The sequence below is a fragment of the Geotrypetes seraphini genome, chromosome 18, assembly GCF_902459505.1.
Source record: "Geotrypetes seraphini chromosome 18, aGeoSer1.1, whole genome shotgun sequence".
NCBI lineage: Eukaryota > Metazoa > Chordata > Amphibia > Gymnophiona > Dermophiidae > Geotrypetes > Geotrypetes seraphini.
Window position 1 is genome coordinate 29351156 of NC_047101.1, and position 15722 is coordinate 29366877.

The 15722-nt window shown below is 41.7% G+C and overlaps 1 protein-coding gene across 2 annotated transcripts in view; it reads left to right on the forward strand.

The window, feature by feature from the left end:
* Positions 1 to 15722, forward strand: part of RANBP17 (RAN binding protein 17) — a 548236-nt gene that overhangs the window by 318180 nt on the left and 214334 nt on the right. For both annotated transcript variants that reach the window (XM_033927588.1, XM_033927589.1), the window contains 2 exons: positions 14546 to 14609; positions 14695 to 14803. In XM_033927588.1, the coding sequence (XP_033783479.1) occupies positions 14546 to 14609; positions 14695 to 14803 (173 nt within the window). The remainder of the gene's footprint in view (positions 1 to 14545; positions 14610 to 14694; positions 14804 to 15722) is intronic.

The window sequence follows — 15722 nt, forward strand, 5'->3', positions numbered from 1 at the left end:
TTGTCCTTACTCAACTAACGAAGCCTCCATTTGAACCAATTAATAAGGCTCATCTAAAGTATCTCACTTGGAAAGTGGTGTTTCTCATAGCCCTCACTTCTCGAAGAGTCAGTGAGCTGCAAGCTTTAGTTGCTGACCCACCATTCACGGTGTTCCATCATGACAAAGTTGTTCTTCGTACTCATCCTAAATTCCTCCCTAAAGTGGTCTCGGAATTTCATCTCAACCAATCCATTGTTCTTCCAGTGTTTTTTCCAAAGCCTCATTCTCACCCTGGAGAATCAGCTCTTCATACTCTGGACTGTAAATGTGCTTTGGCCTTCTACTTGGAACACACCAAACCACACAGAACTGCTCCTCAACTTTTTGTTTCCTTTGATCCAAATAAGTTGGGCCATCCTATTTCTAAGCGTACCATCTCCAACTGGATGCCGGCTTGTATCTCATTCTGCTATGCCCAGGCCGGATTATCCCTTCACAGTACAGTTACAGCCCATAAGGTCAGAGCTATGCCAGCTTCAGTAGCTTTCCTCAGATCTACACCTATTGAGGAAATTTGTAAAGCTGCTACTTGGTCCTCGGTTCATACCTTCACTTCTCACTACTGTCTGGATACTTTCTCCAGACGTGATGGACAGTTTGGCCAAACAGTATTACACAATTTATTCTCCTAAATTGCCAACACTCCCACCATCCCATTCTGGTTAGCTTGGAGGTCACCCATATGTGAGAATAGCTGCCTGCTGTCCCTGGATAACACCTGTTACGGTAAGTAACTGCTTTTTGTGCCTTCCTATACTTATTTTTCATTATTTTTTTCATAGTTTGTTGTTGTTTTCATAGAAAATAGAAACATGATGGCAGATAAAGGCCAAATGGCCCATCCAGTCTGTCCATATGCAGTAACCATTATCTCCTCTCTCTCAGTGATCCTACGTGACCATCCCAGGCTTCCTTGAAATCAGACACAGTCTCTGTCTCCATCACCTCTATCAGGAGACTGTTCTATGCATCTCCCACTCTTTCTGTAAAAAAGTATTTCCTTAGACATCCTATGCCCTCTCATTTCAGAGCTTCCTTTCAAATGAAAGAAACTTGACTCATGCATATTTATCGGAATTTGGTTCATTTTGATCAATTTTTCAATTTTTGGCCTTCAGGCCACTCTGGGCTCTTTTATCCCCAGTACTATTGATTACACAAGGCTGCAAAAAAAATTTTTCGGAATCATCTGACAACAGCACATTTTTCTAAATCAGTTTTTCATGTTGATTTCAGCTCTATTACCATATTTCCCCATATATAGGCTGCCCTACATGATAGGCTGCCCCATTATATAGGCCGCAGCAAATGCAGATATGTGTTTTAAAGCTGGTAGATAAGCCGCCCCATGGTATTAGCCGTGGCTTATCTTACCGGCACCTTTTTAAATCATCCCCCCTTAAATAATTCCCTCACTGGACAGCTGCCTGCTGCCTCCTCCAATCTCTCGGCCAGTGGTGCAGGGAAGGAGCGATCTTTTCAGCATCCAGCCTGGCCCCGCGAGAACTGATGGAAGCCATTTAGGAAGTGGCATGAGGCCAGGCTGGAAGCCCTGCACCACTGGCCGTGAGATTGGAGGAGGCAGCAGGCAGCTGTCCAGTGAGGGAGGTATTTAAGGTGGGGATGATTTAAAAAGGCACCGGTAAGATAAGCCAGTCAGTTGTGGCAGGCTTCTTCTGCCGCTGAGCAACAATGAGCAGGAGCTGCTTTGGCACTCATGCTTGGCGTTCAGCAATTTCTTTGATTGGCTCCTGCAAATTCTTACGATTCGTGAGAATTTGCGGGAGCCAATCAAAGAAATCACTGAAGGCCGAGCATGAGCGCCAAAGCATGCTCCTGCTCATTGCCACTCAGCGGCAGAAGAAACCAGCCGCAATCGACCGGGTTAGCAGCGGGCAGGAGTGCGGAAAGCTCGCTCCTGCCCGCTGCACCTCTGGACCACCAGGGATAAAAGTGGCACATAAAATTGGCACTGCGAAATGGCAGTGTTCCAACTAAGAGCCACCCCAGACCCTGGGGATTACCCCTTTTATTGATATCCTGACATCATCTTATTCATTAGTAAACATACATGGTTAATTCAATCTCCATTAAAATTACAAGCTCAAAAATATCATCCAATTACAAATTGCATACTTCAGCAATGCACTTCCGTTAATTACAATCACATGGTTTCTCATAACTATAAGCTTGATCAATATTTTCCCCTAACTTGGTAAGTGAAAAATGTTAGTTCATAAAAACAGATAAGCATTGTCAAGGGAACAGTTTGACTACTAGCCTGTGTTTCTGTTATTTATGACTGTTATATTATGGCGACCACATCCTTGGGGGGTCTTGTTTTCCAGACTTTAGACCTTGACCAGTATTAGATACTTCTCTTTGCTTCACTGGTATCAGAAAAGCCTGCACTCAGCATACTGTTTCCAGTCTCTAACTAAAGCAGTCTCTGAATTAAAGCATTTTAGTAATGTGCCATAATATGCTTTCTTCCTCTCTCCCTCACTTTGCCCATCATCCTTTTCTATTTCTCTCCTAATTCTCTCAGGTGTATCAAACAAAAGGATGTTGCACACATGGGGGATGCCCCATCCCCTTTTCTCAGAGACGTCAATACCTTCATCAGCTTAGAGGGAACATAGCTTGAGACCATGACACCAACCAATGCTTCTTGATTTCCATCCCCACCAAAACACCTAACCTTGGTCATACATGCAAAAAAACAGAAAACCTCTCTTTAAACACAGGCCCACAAGCTAAAAGTACTAATGTACACAATTGAAACCCTAAAATGCCAGATTCTATATGCAGTACAAAAACAGAGAAATAGAAAAAAATGAATTTCTTTCTAAAACAGTGTAAAACGGTGTTTCTAAACATGCAGTGCGCGTACCCGTAGAGGTACACGAGCAGCTTGTAGGGGGTATGCAGCGCTGGTGCTGTATGTCTCCCAACTTACTTCTGCCGTTGCCTATACGCAGTGCCAGCACTATATGTCTCCCTCCTGCCATCACATATCTCCCACCTTCCTTGTCTTCTCTCCCCAGCCTCCCTCCCCCCCGAACAGCAGCAGCTTACTGTGTGACCTTTGCTAGGCCAACCCACCTCCGACAAAAGTGGAGGTTGCATCATTGGAAGCAAGCCGGGTTAGCAAAGGCCCCAAGGCTGCCTGATGGAATTGCCAGTTCAGCAGTATCCCTCCTCTCCCTAGCGGCAGCTCACTGCGTGCTTTTAACTTCCCCACTCAGCTGCTGCTAGCGTTAGTTTAGCCGCAGTTCCATGCAGACTCATCTCTCCCACCCTAGACTTTGGGGACTGCTTAGGTACATCCCTATGATTCAGCATACCATCCCTATTGCACTGGAAAAAGAGATTAGGTTCTTATCTTGATAATATCTTTTCCAGTAGATAGGGATGGTATGCTGAACCCCCAACCAACAATTAATCTGATGTGCCTGCTTTTGACTCAAGCTTAATGGTCAGCTCCATAGCTAAGATTTTACTGTTAGATTATTGGATTATGAAGAGTCTGTATATATAGGATTAGATTACAAAGGAGGAATAGTTGAGCTCCATAAATGTTCAGGCTGTTTATATTTCTTGTTTAACTTGTATTTTCATACATTCATTGTTCCTCTCAGAGGCTTGTTAAATGTTTTAACTACATTACTGTTTCTTCAGATACCTGGTTGGGGGGAATTCCCCTTGCTACTTCTCCTCCTCCTCTTCTTCTGTAGGGCTCTTGCCAGCTTTTGCACAAACTGAAGGGAGCAGCAGAGACCATGGAGAAGGAGTTGAAAAACTGTGATTGACATCTTCTGTAGTATGCTCACAAGCATAGATGGACAACCCAATGGTTTGGCATACCATCCCTATCTACAGGAAAAGGTTTTATTAAGGTAAGTACCAAATCTATAGGAAAAGGTTTTATCAAGGTAAGTACCAAATCTACAGGTTTTCCTCCTCCTTTCCTTTTTTTTTTTTTTTTTTTTTTTTACTTCCATTCCTCATCAATCACCTCCCCCCACCATTTCCAGGTTCTTACCTCTCTCTGTCCTTTAAAACGACATCCCACATTAAGCAGCCCCACTGCCCCTTCACCTCTGATATCATTGCATTACATTACATTAGGGATTTCTGTTTCGCCATTGCCTTGTGGTTCAAGGCGGATTACAAAAGAATTATAAAAAACGTATTACAAGAAGATATCTGGTAATTTCTAGAGGAGATAAAGAGTAGATGAGGTTGCTTTGGGGAACTGAGAAGGTATTGGGAAGTGGGAAGGAGCTAGTGGTATTAAGTCGTTTGCAGGAATTTATTGAAAAGTAGCGTCTTTACTTCTTTTCTGAATGTTTTGTAATCTGGGTTCATAATTAGTAGATTGGAGATTTGGTTGTCAAATTTTGCTGTTTGTGTGGCTAGGAGGCCATCATATAGTGTTTTTCTACTTGACTTCTTTGATTGGAGGGTGCGTGAATGAAGTGTGGGTTTTCCTGTGTCTAGTTGATGTAGTTTGGATGAGGCGGTTGTTCAGGTAGGTTGGGCTGTCACCGTTTATGGTTTTAAATAGTTGACAGTAGAATTTGAATAGTATTCTTGCTGGAATTGGAAGCCAGTGAGTTGAGGTATGCCTCTGTGATGTGGTCATGTTTCCTCAATGAATATATAAGTCTCAGTGCTGTGATTTGGATTGTTTGTAGTTATTTTATCATTGTTGCTGGGCAGGGGAGGTAGAGAATGTTGCAATAGTCTAAGAGACCTAGGACTAAGGATTGTACTAAGAGCCGGAATTGTGTTCTATCGAATAATTTTCGAACTTGTCTTAAAGTTTCTCATAACTGCAAATGATTTCTGTGTTGTTTTTATTGATTTGTGGTTGCATGGTGCAGCATCTATCTATCGTCATTTCTAGTAGTTTTAGGGTGGGTTGAATGGGATAATTGATTGAGTTAATTTCTATATTGGTTATGGTTGAGACTTTGTTGTTTTTGAGGAGGATGAATTTTATTTTGTCTGGGTTCAGCTTCAGTTTATGATCTATCATCCATGTTGCTACTGTTTCTAGTGTTTGGTGTAGTGCAGGGGTGTCCAATGTCGGTCCTCGAGGGCCGCAATCCAGTCGGGTTTTCAGGATTTCCCCAATGAATATGCATGAGATCTATGTGCATGCACTGCTTTCAATGCATATTCATTGGGGAAATCCTGAAAACCCGATTGGACTGCGGCCCTCGAGGACCGACATTGGACACCCCTGGTGTAGTGTGTCTGTCATAGAGGGCTTGGGTTGATCAAAAGGTATATCATTCATTCCAGGCTCTTCCAGAGTGTGGTATCTCCCCTACTACCCCCTTCTGCTCAATTTAGGTTGATCTTTCTTTTTCTTGTCCTCATTCCCCTCCCACTTTGTGAGTCCGGCATCCTTGCCTGCCTGCCTACTTTCTGCCACCCTGATGCTCTTATAGATGATCAACTTCCCGGCAGCGATTCAGTCAGACACTCTCTGCAACAACTTCCTGTTACCATATGAAAGGGGCACTCAAGTTTCAAGTTTCTTTATTTTTGGTATACCGTCTATCAAAACAAATGTCTAGACGGTGTATAAGACCTCTGGGGTTGGCCAGAGAGAGCCTGGCTGAACTGCTGCCAGGAAGATGATTGTTTGTAAGAGCATTGGGTAGGCAGGCAGGGAGGAAGGGATGGTAGACTTGTGAAGTGGGGAAAGAAGGGAGGACAAGGAAATAGAAAGTTGAGTTTGACTGCGAAGGCCGCCCAAAAGGTCCCTGAGGTCTGCACTTGGCTCATGGGCTATTTTCCAGATCCCAGAAGGCTTATAATCTAAGTTTATACTTAGGCAATACAGAATTAAGGACCTCTTTTATCAAGTCCAATAATGAGGGCCAGCGTGGTAAATGCACTGAAGGCTAAAGGGATTTAAAAAGCTTCAGTGTGTTTACCAGCTTTGTATAAGGGGCCCTAAGTGACTTGCACATGATCATAAGGAGCCAAAGTGGGATTCCTAGTTGTCCCTATTAGGCTGCTTCTGCATCCTTTAGTATTTATTTACTCATCTTGCATTATATAGGGCTCCTTTAACTAAGGTGTGCTAGCGTTTTTAGCGCGTGCTAAACCCACATTACGCTTCTAGAACTAACGCCAGCTCAATGCTGTTGTTAAGGTCTAGCGCACGCGGCAACTTAGCGTGTGCTATTCCGCGCGTTAAGGCCCTAACGCACCTTTGTAAAAGGAGCCCGTAGTTTGTTTAGACATTTTCCTGTGATGTCCATAATCTTTGGATAACCACCACATTTGGCCATTTAATTTTATCATTACACATCACAAAAAGTGTTAGGCATCAAAATGGCGTACTGATCATACTATTTTAAAGAATGAATTTACAAAGATGAAATAAAAGTCAGTGCTGAGAAGGTTGATCTTGGCATTGGAGATTGGGGGGGGGGGGGGCAGGGGAGGGATGAATAGAGAAGCAGGATCCCTGCTGGCTTTCTGGTGCTAATGTGTTTGGACCAGTTAACGTTTAAAATTGTGTTCCTAGGCAAAACCATAAAAGATCTCAAAAGTATCAGACACCCACTTTTGTGCTGAAATTTAATATGCAACTTTTTATTGGAAAATAATCGTCCTTGTCTGGCAAAATCCAGCATGCAATATTTCTGTTAGCAGGTATAATGTAATAAAGGCAGGGAGGGCTATTTATCACTACAAATTTTGAGGATTTCAGGATTCTTTTTATTATTTTAATATATTTCTTTGGTATTAAATCAGAAAAATGATAAATTACACCTGTCGAGGCTGTTTTCCTTCTTGCTGGAAAATGATATACAGTCCAATTTTAGTGGTCATTTTGGCTTTTAAAGATATGTATTTTTTTCTATTAAAAACTCAACCAATATTTGTTTTCCCCTTTTTTTAATAAATAATAATGCTGCGGCACTTTTTATTTCTAACATATGAAGTGTTTTTGTAAGTAGTTCTTGGCATTGCAAACTTTGGCCTTTTCACATTGGATTAGTTTTAAAATATTGAAATCCACCATCCACAGCTTTGCAAAATGCAATACAGCTGTTTCTAGCTGGTCCTCGAGTTTCATCCTCCACGGGCATCATGCACAAGGCTATGATTGTATTTTAAGAATGAAAAAAAGTAAATCAGTTTTTAAAATTCTCTGCCGTAGACCTTTTGGTGCAGAAGGTGTGATTCAGTCATCACCACCTTGTTCACATCAGAAGGACAGTGCTTATTATATTAAAGAATAGAAATTTAAAGCTCTTCTTAAAAGCTTCTTATTTATAGATGCATTTAATGATTAAGTCTACTATTGAATAAATCTCTCTGCTTGTCAAGCTAATTCTTTGAATTTATTGTTTACCCATCCCAATGTATTTCCCTTGAATTTTTAAACATAATAACTGTATGTAACCCTCGAATTAAATAATTTTCCTTATGTTTTAGTATTGTCAGTTAAATCCCATTTAAGGTTTAATTTTTTTTTTTTTTTGTATTTGTATTTATTGTAAATGATATTAATTTGTACATCGCCTAGAAATGTGAATAGGCGATAAATCAAGACATTTAATAAACTTGGAAACTTGGATGATGGCACATAAAGGCCAAATGCCCATCTGCAGAATATTACTGTTAAGGAACACTGTGGTCACACATACTGTCGGGAATTATGACTATGGAGTTGTCATATATTTTAAAAATTATAGAAGGAAGATTGGGGGAGAAGGTTTGTACTTTAAGGGTAGAAATCTGTCTCCTAATATTGCATTATTAAAGCATTTTCTACTGTCACATCTTTGTAATATGACTGCAGGAATTTCAAGCCTGAAGTAGAATTGTATAGCTGATTGCTGCTATTATCAAAGCCCCATCTATTAAAACTAGTCTTTAATATTTTTAAAAAGTTATATTTGCAATGTCATAGCCCCCTGTAGTAAATGAGTAGAGCATTAATTTATAATAACCTTTGTATATAAATTTGTGGCAATATTTATTTATTTATTAAGAATTCTTGTTCTTGGAATCTTTAAATAAGCAGAAAATCAACACTGCAATCTTCAAATTTCCTGTAACTAAAACAACTTCTCCCATACTCCCACACATAAAAGATAGTTATCCTGATAATTATGCTGCATCACAGTTAAAATAAAACTGAAGCCAATTTTAGACAATAAAAAGGCAATATGTGATTTGTACCATTGTACTGCCCTTAAATTATTTTTACAGATATTCCAGGCTTTGCATATTTAGAAATATATTAGCCCAATTTGATTTTAATGCTCAGTTATTTGAATTATAAATCATTATGTCCCTTCTAGCTGATCATTCATGAAATATCTCTGAATTCATTTACATAATGGAATATGCATGGCTTGCACTGGTATACCAGCACTGCAATCGTGTTTCCCCATGGATGGATGCTGTGGTTAATACTGGCTAATTTTCTTTCTCATTAGACATTGTTCTTTAATATAACAATACTAATGAGAATATTAGTAATTGCATGATCATTTTCTAGAGCTGCAGTTGATCTGTCACTTTGTTAGTACAAGAAACCCTCCTGCAAAGAACTCTGCATTTTTCTGGAAAAAAATTACTACGGAGAAAGAGCAATTTTTCTGATCATCTCTGTCAGAAACATTAGGTATTCCAAGGGTTGTGTCTCCTACCTAGCAGGAACAAACACAGACATTTATAGCACTCATTTTGGCATGATTTTTTAATTGATGTGGAATAAATGTGAAGAAAGAGAATGGGGATAAAACTTGATATACCACCTTTCTGTGGTTTTACTCAAAATGATTTACATTATTATTTATATATTATGTAAATTTGTATTGTCTGTTCCTTATTATTACTTATTTGTACACCGCTCAGAAGTTTGATTGAGCGGTATAAAATTTTTAAAATAAACTTGATATATGAGAGGGCGCTGAAAAGTTCTCAGCTCAACCAGCTTCCAAAATTTCCTCAATGCACTTTATGCCTCACTTTGTGAACTTGCTCTGGCAAGCCTATGTCAGCAACGCTAGCATGCCTTCTAGTTTAGCTAGAGCAACCGGCAGCGCTGCCTTCCCATAGTCACTCATCTGTTCTGCCAAGGAGACCTTCATCTCCCCTGGTCTCTGACATTTGGTTGGTTGGGGTCACTGAGGATGATGACCTGGACACTTTTCCTCTTTCCCAGAGTGAAGCCCCCAGCAAGGATGATGCGGAGCTGTATGAAGTAGATCAGGGACTAAGTGTTGCTGCGGACCAGGGCTAGAGACCCCTCTGTAAGCAGACTGTTCAAGTCTGCTGCCCTGACATACCTTCTTATTGAGTCTTTGAAGGAGCTCAAAATTGATCCTCCTCAGCCTACTATCCAGTGTTCTCTGCTCAGCAGAATGCACTGTCAGCCTACTGCCTTTCCGTGGCATCTGGATATAAAGGGTCTGATTTCTGAGCACTAGGAGAACCCTGAGGGCTCCTTTAAGGTGACAAAAGTAATGTCCAAGTTATATCCTATGGACCAAGAGTTCCAGCAAATATTTCTATGCCTAAAGTGAACTCTTTGGCTCAGGTGACAAAGTGCACATCCCTACCCAACGAGGGAGGCATAGTGCTCAAGGATCAATAGGATTGCAAGGTGGACATATTGCTCAAAAGGTAGTTTGAGGCCTTGACTCTGGCAATTAAGGCTTCTTCAGCAGCCTCCTTTGTTGCTCAAGCATGCCATTCTAAATTGAGTAACCCAGGAGATATTACTTCGGAACCACTGTCCCATCTGTGGCTAGTAGGAGTGGACTATGTGTCTGATGCTTGACTGATGCTCTGTATGACCTGCTTAAGGTAGTGGGCAAGGTCTCTGCTTATTCTGTCTGCCCACCGAATTTTGTGGATCTGACATTAAGCTGGAGACTCCATGTAAGGCTGCAAAAGGACAAACTTGTAGGTCCTTTCAAGGCTCACACTGTTTGTGCCTTTTCTCCTCTGGGTCCTCTTCCCAGACATCCTTTCAGAGTCCGTGATAGAGGTTTACCGGGAATAGAAAGTCTCAGGGCTCCACCTCTAGGAAATCACAATGATACCTGGCTTCCAGTCCCTCTGTGCAAGATAGGAGGCAGGCTGCAGGCCTTCCTGGAGGCATGGGAAGCTATCACGATCGACCAATAGGTGCTAGAGGATATCAAGGATGGCTACAAGTTGGAGTTTGTCCGTCCTCTCTCTTCCTGATTCGTGGACCCCCCAGTGGGCTGACCAGAAAGAGCTTCCCATGCCCAAGCGACCCTAAACAGATTGTTCAACATTCAAGCAATCGAACGTGTGCCAGATGCAGATTCAGTTTTTGGAAAGATACGCCATATAATTTGCCGTCCCCAAGAAAGACTCCAAGGATTGGAAGCTGATCTTGGACCTCAAGCACCTCAATGCAGCTCTCAGAGTACCTCGTTGTATGGTGACCAACGAACTGTCCTGTTTCCAATCAGGTCAGTGGACCCACTATTTACAAAAACAAACTGCAGACCTCACAGCATACTCTAAAGAAAGTCACAGAATGATGGCTGAGATGTCGGTTTCTACCTGACAAGACACAGTGAGATCCGGAAACCTGCAACAAGCATGATGCCAGCTGCGGAAACCCTGAAAGAACATATAACTCCCTTTGTATTTATCGACCAACACAGAACTTATGTTTCTTAAACAGTAATACCCTGGTGATCCCATCTGTTTGTGAAATTCACCGCAAAGAATATGTGAAATCTATATTCTATGTACATGGATCACAGTTATGGAACCAATTACCTGAGCAACTATGAGGGTTTGGTGACGTTGACTGTTTCAAGATTCTATTGAAAATGTTTTTGTTTAGGGAGGTATATTAATGCTGATTTTCTAGATTTTTTTTAAAGTGTTTTGAAGTTTATTAAGTAATTGCTATTTTAATGTATTTGTTATAAATACATTATATTTATATATTTGTATACCGCGCCATCTCCGCAGGCGCAGAGTTCGGCACGGTTTACAGAATTAAAAGAAAGGAACTACAATGAGAGGATATAGGAGAGAGACTAAGAAGATAGAGAGGTACAAAATGCTAGAGAATGGGAGGTGATTAGCTTTTTGAAAAGAGCCAAGTTTTCAAGTGTTTGCGGAAGGATTGGAAGGAGCTTGAATTTCTGAGTGGGGATGAGAGGTTGTTCCAGAGTTCTGTGGTTCTAAAGGGGAGGGATGTTCCAAGTTTTCCTGCGCGGGATATACCTTTTATAGAGGGGAATGATAGTTTCAGTTTTTGGGGGGGTCTGGTGGAGTGTGGATTTGAGGAATTCTAAGAGAGTGGGATAACAAATAAAACGTCTTTAAATTCACTAGAGACTTTTCCATTCTATGGAGAAAGAAAGAGGCCAACAGATTTTCCCACCGAAATTCAAAATGGTGACCAGTTCACTGCCCTGTTCCCAAGCAAGTTGGTAAATCCACTATTTACAAAGACAAACTGCAGACTTCACAGCATACCCTGAAGAAAGCCACAGCATGATGGCTGAAATGTTGGCTTCTACATAACAAGACGCAGCAAGACCCAGAAACCTGCAACAAGCATGATACCTAGGGTTACTAGATTTTTTTTGTCCGGAGAAACCCAGACACATGGCTCCGCCCTGTTTCAACCCTAGCCACGCCCTGTTCCACCTCTGACCCCACACCCCCAAAGCGTCATCTTTATTTTCTGACCTCCAGGCAGCATGTGACATCATCCGTGCATGGCCCTCCAAATGCAGCCAGGAGGTTGGGGCTTTCCAAAATCTGACATCTGGTAATCCTAATGATGATGCCAAGTGCAGAAACCCTGAAAGAACATTCAATCCACATCCTTGTTATCTCTACCCTACTGTCCCTTTTTACAAATGCACATCCATTCCCTCCCTTTTCCCATCTTGCTACCGTCAATCTCCCCTATTTACCCAACCCTTCCTCTCCTCACCACCATTACTTTTCTCTTGTACCCATGTATCCCAGCACTAAAGTAAAATTTATTTTTATTTTTGTTGATTTCCTGATGCTAAAGTAGACTGAAGAATTGGAGTTAGGTTGCAGCTTGAATGGAATGTGATCTCCTTACTGGACTGGATGACTTGGGTTTGTTGGTGCCAGAAGCAGATGCAGCCTTTTTGTTGGAGGGGGGGAGGGAGGGGGAGAGGGTGTGGTGGTACAGAGCTGTAAAGCAGTGGCAGACTGAAATTCAGATTAGGCCATTTGTAGATGGTTTTCCCATGGTGGAGAAGCACACATGGAACTCTGCTCATGCAGTGGCAGGCCCAAATGCATGGTCACATTTAAGGGGAGCCCAGAGAGAGGTGCACCTTTTTAGCAGGTTTAAGGAGGGGGGCCACTACAGAGCTCCACTCAGCAGAGATTTGTCTGAGTCTAGAGCACTGTTCTTCAACCTCTGGTCCGCGGACCGGTGGCAGTCCGCAAAAAAATCTTGCCAGTCTATGAAGGATTTGGATCCCCGCTGCAACAAAAGGTGCCAGGATCAGCTGACATGCAACTTCCTGTTGCCGTCGCTATGCCGGGACTCCTGCCACATATGCCTCCTGCTCCTGCCTTTGTCTTCATACCCCCAGACCAGCAGCGGCAACTCTGTGTGCTTTTAACTTCGGCACACAACTGCCCTTAAGCAGTAGTTTAGCCGCGGTTTCATGAGGCAGCCTCGGGGCCTTTGATAGGCCGGCCTACATCGCATCATCGAAGTGGGCCAGCCTACCTGCTGCCTGGTGGTATACTATCATTATTGAGGGAGAATCCCTGACTCTTTCACATTTCCTATTTGAAAAGCAATGATCTGGATCGTTGTGTCATACTTTCATCTCATACTGTGTGTGGACCAGTCCACAATCATAGACACTGCATTTGGTCATGCTGTGCAGGCAAATCTATGTAATACAATTTATTAATCTCCAAGCCTGCACAGATTTAGGCAGTTTACAATAAAACACAATAGGACTATCAAGGAAAGAATACCAAACTTTTCAGATACGATAGATCTAATCTATGTAGATCCATAGAATTAAAACTAACACAAACACTGGGGAAAATAGACAAATCTATTGTTTCCTCTTACCGCATCTCTCCCACCATTTTGATGTGTGGCTTTTCCTGAGCAGTGGATAATACATAAAGAGCTGTGTGCCTGACTCGGTTCTACTGGTCGATGGCAAATGCATTGTTGTTTGCCTTTAATAGGTGTTTTCTATAGGCAGAATGATTGTCAGGCACACAATCTTTCCCTTCTCCCTAAGAGTTGTAATTTTTTGAACTATGGAACTAATTGAGAAGCTGAGGAAACCACTCTACATGGTAAAGGCTGCACATGCATAAACTTCTTTTTAATGCAACTCCTGGGACATAAGGATGAGCCAAAGATAACCTACTTGAACTTGTAACTATGGGTTAGATGCACTAAAGATACCGACTCAATCACTGGTCGATTCTCCAGCAGCAATCGACGAACTATCAAATTTGCATGCAAATGATTTGCACGCAAATGCAACCAATCAATCACTCAGTGAGCGACTGACCACATGCGCAGAGTCCTAACAGCAGTGACAGGGTAAGCAGCCTCCTCTCACTGCTGTTAGGGCTTCTGTTTTTTAATGGCACAGATATTGTGGGTGTGTCACACACACACACACAATCTGTCCCATTAAAAAAAAAAAGTCCCCCATCCACTGTCCTCCTCCGAATCCCCCAAAATGGGAGGAGGGATGTCCACTCCCTCCTACCACTGGATGCACTACCCCCACTCCCGAACCCCCCCCCCCCCCCCCGTACCTTTTTAAAATGTTGGAAGCAGAAAGCCCACTCTCGGGCTCCTGCTTCAGGCCCACGTGTTTAAATGATGGGCCTTCCCCTCCCCAGTGCATCATGTGATGCACAGAGAGGGGCCAAAGGCCCTGATTGGTTTAGACACCTAAGGTCCCTCCCAAGGGTGTCCGAGCAATCAGGCCTTAGGCACCTCCCTCTGTATCCAGGGTTATAGGCGATATATCAGATATATTAAACTTGAAACTTGAGAAGCCTAAGGCCCTGTTGGTTTGACCAATCAGGGCTCGGGTTAGTAACAGCGATTGTCCCTAAAGCTTTAAAAACAGATTTAGCTACGATTGCTGACTTTAGTGCATCCCCCACTATGTATTTGTAACTATACTAATGTACCTGTCCATAGTAACTTCCTGAGTAAGTGACCCAACCTCTTGTAATGTAATCCGACCTTGAACTAAATAGGTAAAGGCGGAATAGAAAACCCAATTTGCATAATATAATATTACATAACTTTATACTGGGTTGTTATTTGTCCCAGAAATGTGATCACCCACTTGTATGCATGATAATCCTGCAATGATTCCTATTAGCAGTGTAAATAGTTGTACTTCATTAATATTGGGTTTGATCATGTCATTATACTCTGTCAGAGACTAGTGTCCTTAACTTCCATAACCTATATTCTTTTAAAAAAGCTGGTGAAGATTGACGCTGTGAAATTCATGCTCCAGAATCACACGGTGAGTTTCTGGAGGTATGAGAGGACTTTAATACTGCAAATGATTATTATAATGTCATCAAACATTTTGCTTTTTGTTTGGACAGAGCAAACACTTCCCCTTTTTGGGTGTAAATGATAACTTCAGTCTTAGTGACCTGCGATGCCGGACTACATTTTACACTGCTCTGACTCGGCTTCTCATGGTGGAATTGGGTAAGGCAGTGGAGACCATAGTGGTGTCTACATATCTTAATCCATTTTTATATTACATCTTGGTTATATGCAACCAAAATCTTCTTAGTAATATAGTAGGTCAATCACGTAAGCGGTTGGCATCATAAGTGTGTTTTTCCACAGCAGTCAATGGATAAACTTTTTGAGATATAAATAAGCATATGGTCAAGTTTTATCCCTTTTAAAGGGAGTGGTATTTCAGACAAATGAGAGGTTGGGCCAGAAATGATCCATTCAGTAGCAAAATTCAGTTGTTGAATACAGTAGCTACACTCTCCATTTGTGCTAAGCAGCATAAATAACAGATCTAAATTAAAAGGATAAGAAAAAGCAGGTCAAAAAACCCCGTTGTGTATCCATCCTCCCAGTGAGCAAAGTATTGTTAGTAATTCAGTGCTCCTTCCCTTTGCTAATATGTGAAAACTATTATTTATTTATTTATTTTAAAACATATATACCACATACAACTATGCGGTTTCCATATCACATACATAAAATGTTGTTTCCCTGTGATTTACCATTAATTGTCCCTGTTATAAACAGGGATAGAGCGCAAATTCAGTCAATTCAGAAATACAATCAAAAATCATACATTGCTTGTCAAAAGAATCCTAAAAGGTGATTATCAACTGAAATATACCTTAGCATAAGAAGGCATTGGCAAATAATTGTTTTCAGCATTTTCTTAAAATTCATCCTCCCCTTCAGCCCTACTCCCATCTCTCTCACTGTTCCCTCCCATCCCTTCCCATATTATCCAAATAATCTATGGAGTCCTGCTCCAGGGCCAGAAGTTCATATTCTCCCTCCTTCAATCAGAGGAAAAATGTTAGCAGCAGTCCTGAGCCACAAATCACCCCTCCCTTCCACCCTGAGGGAACAGTACAGCAGCGGTTCT